Source organism: the organism of the source record quoted next, unplaced genomic scaffold, assembly GCF_019419815.1.
Source record: "Pyrus x bretschneideri cultivar Hongxiangsu unplaced genomic scaffold, Pyrus_bretschneideri_v1 Contig152, whole genome shotgun sequence".
Classification (NCBI taxonomy): domain Eukaryota; kingdom Viridiplantae; phylum Streptophyta; class Magnoliopsida; order Rosales; family Rosaceae; genus Pyrus; species Pyrus x bretschneideri.
This window is the reverse complement of record NW_025999449.1, coordinates 138,282-144,279: the sequence shown is the minus strand read 5'-3', so window position 1 is coordinate 144,279 and position 5,998 is coordinate 138,282. Positions and strand designations below refer to the sequence as shown.

The 5,998-nt window shown below is 36.5% G+C and overlaps 1 protein-coding gene across 1 annotated transcript; it reads right to left on the bottom strand.

The window, feature by feature from the left end:
• LOC125475638 (MDIS1-interacting receptor like kinase 2-like) lies at nucleotides 1-3,501 on the bottom strand. Its single transcript, XM_048580612.1, has 2 exons — nucleotides 770-3,501; nucleotides 1-676 (listed from the first exon to the last, which is right to left on the bottom strand). The coding sequence occupies exons 1-2, from the start codon at nucleotides 3,474-3,476 to the stop codon at nucleotides 327-329; spliced, it is 3,057 nt and encodes a 1,018-aa protein (XP_048436569.1). The 5' UTR covers nucleotides 3,477-3,501; the 3' UTR covers nucleotides 1-326.
• Nucleotides 3,502-5,998: the final 2,497 nt, after the last annotated feature.

The window sequence follows — 5,998 nt, the reverse complement described above, 5'->3', positions numbered from 1 at the left end:
CGAATGTAGACTGTATCCATCAAATCTTTTGTATGTAAAAATAACTTTTTCAATAATAACTTTTTTTTTATATCTTTCAACACAATCTTTCATACAATGTTTAATCTTGCAGCAACGTGCATGCACCAATTTCTAGTAAATACTAAATAGGATATTTTGGTCTAACCATTTAAGCAGTAATATATGTGGGACTCGCTGTTCAACGAGTCCAGCTAGCACTCCTCTCTTATTCTCAATTTACCTGCAAATATAACAGATTACATATATGATATATTTAAACAAGAAGATCTGACTTCCGTGTCAACTCAAACAATGTCAAATGCAATTTAAATCTTAATGAGTTGTTCAAGCGTGATGTTTGGTCCTCCAGTGGAAGCTGCAGTTTGAAATGATAACGACTGAGAAACCATGTGCATTGTTGGCCTCGACTGCGGTTGCGAGTGCCTGCATGCAATTGCTACCCTTGCAATGGTTGTCAGTTCATCTTCAACTTCAGGTGTAGGAGGTGAAAGTCGTTGGTCCAATACATCCTTCAGCAACTTGTTTTCACAATCGGATGGAGACGAAATGGACGAGATTAAATCGCCTAGTCGCTTTCCCATGATCACTTCGAGTGCCAGCACTCCGAAGCTATAAACGTCACATTTCTCAGTTACCTTCCTTGTGTAGGCCAACTCTGCATAAAAATTAAGGGAAGGCAAGCCATTAGCATACGTTTAACTTTATATCACCAAATTCAACATTATATATTTTAACTGTTTTACTTTACCTGGTGCTACATATCCATATGTGCCTGCAAGGCAGCTCCAATTCGATGAGTCTGGATTCAAAAGCTTAGCAGTGCCAAAGTCTGAAACACAAGGCTCGTAGTCGTAATCCAGCAAAATGTTGCTGCTTGATATGTCTCGGTGTACAATTGGCGGCACGCAATCATGATGCAGGTAAGACAGTGCATGAGCTACGCCTTTTACAATTCTCACCCTCTTACTCCAATCCAATTCTTTTGCTTCGTCTTCTTTCCTCAAGATTGAAGCCAGACTACCCTTTTCTAGATATTCATAGACCAGAAAGGAGTGCTGTGAATTTGAGCAAAAGCCACAAAATTTCACAATGTTTCGATGTCGTATATTGATTAGTGCACTTATTTCATTGTGGAACTCCTTCAGCGATGTCTCCTCCTCGTCAAGTTTTTGATGGAGTTTCTTCACTGCAACTATGCTGCCTGATGGTAGCTTTGCCTTGTAGACACTTCCAGATCCTCCCTTCCCAATGCAAAATATGGAGTCAAAACCATTGGTTGCTCTTATGATCTCCAAATACATTTTTTTTCCATCAAAAGGAGAGATTGAAAAAACTTCATCATGGATATCACTCTTTTTTGTTTCCGGCTCTCTCTTTCTTCTTGTTTTGATGAAGAAAATTGCAAGGAAAGCAAGTAAAACTGCTCCCAAGATAGGGAAAACAATTGCAAACACGAGTTTTCTATTGTTTTTTCTTTTTGAGACGTGCTTATTGCAGGATTCTAGTCCTACAACATTTCCGCACAATCCTACATTCCCTTCAAAGCTGTGAGCATCTTGAAATGCTTTGTTGTTGGGGATGGGACCCTGCAAGTGATTGTAGGATACGTCTATGTACAACAAGCTGCGCATTCTATCAAACGTTGCTGGAATGAGACCGGAAAGAGTATTGTGGGAAAGATTCAGCTGCTCCAAGCTCTGCATTTTGCTAATTTCTGATGGTATCTTGCCGTCAAGTGAGTTATGACTCAAATCTAACTGTGACAGGTGAAATAACTCGCCCAACTGAAGTGGAATTTCTTGACTGAAATTGTTGTTGCTCAAATTCAAGTAATATAAATGGACCAATTCGCCAAAAATGCTTGGAATTGAGCCATTCAACTTGTTGGTGGACACGTCAAGATATTCGAGTTCAGTGAATGCTCCAAATCCCGAGGGTATAGAACCAATAAGTTGATTGCCATTCAACTTTAGATCCACCATAGAAGTCAATCTCCCCAAATCCCTGGGAACCACCCCAACCAGATGATTCGAAGAAAAATCGAGTTCTTGAATTTTAGTTGCATTGACAATCTTAGATGGTATGCTCCCAGTAAGGTTGTTCCCTGCAATCCGAAGGGTTGTTAAGTTTGGACACTGTCCCCAGATGTCTGAGATTTCGCCATCTAAGTTGTTGTGGCTTAGGTCTACAAACTCAAGATTCGGATAGACACCAAAGTCTTCAGATATATTATTGCTTGTAAATTGGTTCCGTTGGAGACTGACTCTGACTAAGCTCTTGCAACCTTTCAAGCTTTTCGGGATTGGACCTGTAAATTCGTTCTCTTGTGCAGTTAACCTTTGTAGGAGTCCACCTCTACAAATATCTCGAGGCAAATAACCAGAAAATCGGTTAGTAGCCAAGACAAGTATGGTCAACTTCATTAGATTCTCCATCTCTTGGGGGATTGATCCAGATAGCTGGTTGCCGCGGAGGTATAGGTTTTCTAGGCTGCTCAAGTTGCCGAATGAAGAGGGAACGGTTCCATTAAGCAGATTGTTGGCCAAGTCTAGAGTCACAACAAATTTCAAGTTTCCAATATCTTCAGGAATAGTGCCGGAAAGTTTATTATCGTAGAGAGAGAGAGAAACAAGGTTTGTCAAATTGCTCAAAGAAGTTGGGATCGAACCAGAAAGGGTATTGTTGTACAACGTCATGATGGTTAGATTTTTCAAGTTTCCAAAACTCAGAGGGATTGGGCCTGATAAATAGTTGTTAAACAGGTAAAGTTTAACCAATTTTGAAAGGTTTCCTATTTCGGGAGGGATGGAACCCGAAAGTTGGTTTCCGGAGAGAATCAAAGAAGTCAATTGGCTCAAATTACCCACAGAAGCAGGAATTGAACCCTCTAAATTGTTTAAGTTTAGAGCTAGCTCATAGACAAATTTAAGTTGGCCTATTTCTTGAGGAATTGAGCCATTGAACTTATTTGCATCTAGGTGAAGGACCTGAAGATTTGTTAAAAGACCGATTTTGGGTGGGATTTTTCCAGACATTTGATTATAAGATACGTCAAAGTAGACGAGTTTGGTGAGGGAACTTATCTCAAGTGGGATTTGATCAAAAAGTTCATTGAAGCTTAGATCAACATATGCAAGATTGGGCAAGGACATGAATGGAAATTGAAGTAAAGTACCTTGTATACCAGAATTGCTGAGGTTTAATCTGTTGACCCTTCCAGCTGAGTTGCATGAAACTCCAACCCATGTACTGCATGGGGTTTCATTTGCATCAATCCATGAGGTCAGGTTGTTTTGGGTTTGGTTTTGAAAGCTAGCTTTCCATTTGAGAAGTGCTTCTGCTTCAGTGGAATTGGCAGAAGCAAAAGCACTTTTTGGTGATGAAGCTAGCTGAAGATATAAGAAAAGGCAGGCTAGAAAGCGTACTTTATCACAATAAGTTGAAAATCTCACCATGGTTTGTGTATACTTTTTTTAAGCAACTCAGGGCGTTATTTATAGTGAGATGCATTATTAATTTGCATATCCTTAATTTGTTTTTGTTATCTTTGACTTTTGATCCAAATGTTGTATTAAGATATAAATTGTATTTTTTGATACTTTTATGGTCTTTTTCTGCGAAGACTTTGAATTTTGTTACACTTTTATGGTTTTTGTCTGATAAGATTTTGAATTTTGTTACACTTACGGCGTGTTTACCAACCGGGGTTGGAATGAAATGAAAATGAATCATTCCCGATTGAAAGGATTCTAGTGTTTACTAAAATTTTAGGGAATCAAACACACATGGGGTCATCTAAAATCTGGAATCACACTCCGGAAATTCTCGGATTTGGATTCTTAGGAGAGACCTGGTATTTGGATTCCTGGAGAAACTCTTCATCTGGATTCTAACTTTTATACCGAAACGACCCTCATGATTTTTGGCTAATCCGAAAGTACCCCAACAACTTCACCTTTCCAGTCCATCACAGAGTCCTGGAATTTCATCTTTATCAACTCACGGTGAGCTTCAACGACGATCTCGATGCAAACAAATACAAAACCACATACAATGATACAAATCAAAACAATCATGAGAATCAAGTTTCTAACAAAACCCAGAATGATAGAGAGATATGGGTTCCTTCGCACGTCTGTTTTGAGAACCAAAGAGGACGGAGAACATTTTTTTTTTCCCTGAATACGGAGACCGTCCTGTTTTGAGAACCAAAGAGGGCTCTGACCTCTTTTCTTCTCACTACTTATTGCAATTTATTTTTCTCTTTAATAAATTATTTTATGAAATGTTTTGTTTATTCTTAAAATCAAATAGAGATAGATGTGCTTCTACAGGGTACTAAAATGTAAAAATATTTGTTAAATGTTTGCTCTTTGATCTTAACTCCTAATTAAAATGTTATTAAAAATAAATATAGGATAAAATAAAACAAAAAACAATAAGGGCATTTCAATAATCTTATTGATTTATATTCCGATTCATCTAAATTAGTAAACAACTTATATAAACTAAAGATCATTCATACTCCGATTCCAGAACATTTAGGTAAACAGTTTCAACAGTAATCCGATTCTGACTCCTCCTCAATCCAATTCCTCCTCAATTCAATTCCTCTTCAATCCAATTCCTCCATTTTGATTATGGTTACGTAAACGCGCCATTAGTGTTGAAGTCCTTGTCTCTTTAAAATAGTAATTGGAAAGTTTGCAGTGTGAACTTATATTATATTCCTAATAAGGGCTCTGTGAGTAGTGTTGGAACTAAATTTGTGCATTGCTGCGATGGTGAATGCACTAACTCAAGCTATCTGCAAAACAGAGAATAATTGTGATCAAACCTAAGACTGGGGTGGAGGGGTGTGTGTTGGCCAAAGACTCTTTGACAATCAAGTCAATAAGTAGTTTCAGACTCAAGCAATTTTAGAATCAAGTTGTCTTTGCTGCCCTCTTTTCTTTTTGGTCATGTAAAGGTACAAATCTATATTAAAAAAAAAAAAGAGAGAATAAAAAAATAGAAATATGTGGTAAACAATTGAAACTGCATTATTTTATAATCTAGACTATCTGTTAATAAAATTTTCTTTGTCAACTAAAAAAGAGTGAAAAAAATAATTTGGTTCTTTATTTACAATTCAATAAAAATATCACAAATAAAATCCTGAGCAGAAATATAAATTGGGAAAAAATTGTTGGTTTTTCTTCCCTTATCCACATGTGACCATAATTTTACTCTTCCACTTTCTCTCTCGCACTTCCTACTTTTTACCCTTTTTACTTTATTTTTCATTGAATTAAAACTATTTTATTTTTTTTAAACACAAATAGTATGTGACTTTTTATCACGAAAGGAGCTATGTGACTTTTATCACGAAAGAACCTACACCACATATCTAACCCCATTTTATCTGCCCAATTTTTATTAATACTTATTTGACATTGAACCGATTATTGCATGTTATTGTTAGTTCAAGGCAATAGGTAAAGTTATCAAAATGTAAATTTGTGGAAATATCGATAATATTGATATTGGTATCGGTTATTTTCGATGGAAATTATGAAAATTTGAAATAAAGCTTTAAGGAATGTCAAACACTGGTTTAGAGGAAATACAAGAATTTCTCTGATGTTTAACCGATATGTGAGAAATATTGACGAAATCTAAGTATTTTAGCTAAAATTCAAGAGTTTCTTCGATGTGGGGTAAATGTTTGACTTGACTCTCATTTCGATGTCTTTCTCTAACTTACAGATATTTTTACAAAAATATGAATCGTATTGAATAAATTTCAAACGTTGATTCAAGGTTCATGCATGGCCATTAAGTCATCTATGAGCGCCCCACTCAGATTTATGTCCAAACGACTTTTCACTTGCACCACATAATTTCGAGCTAACAAAAATGTCAAAATCACGTATTGATGAATTTATGGAAATTTCTTCTTGTTATTATGATTAAGGTTTTCAATGTCGAAATGTCC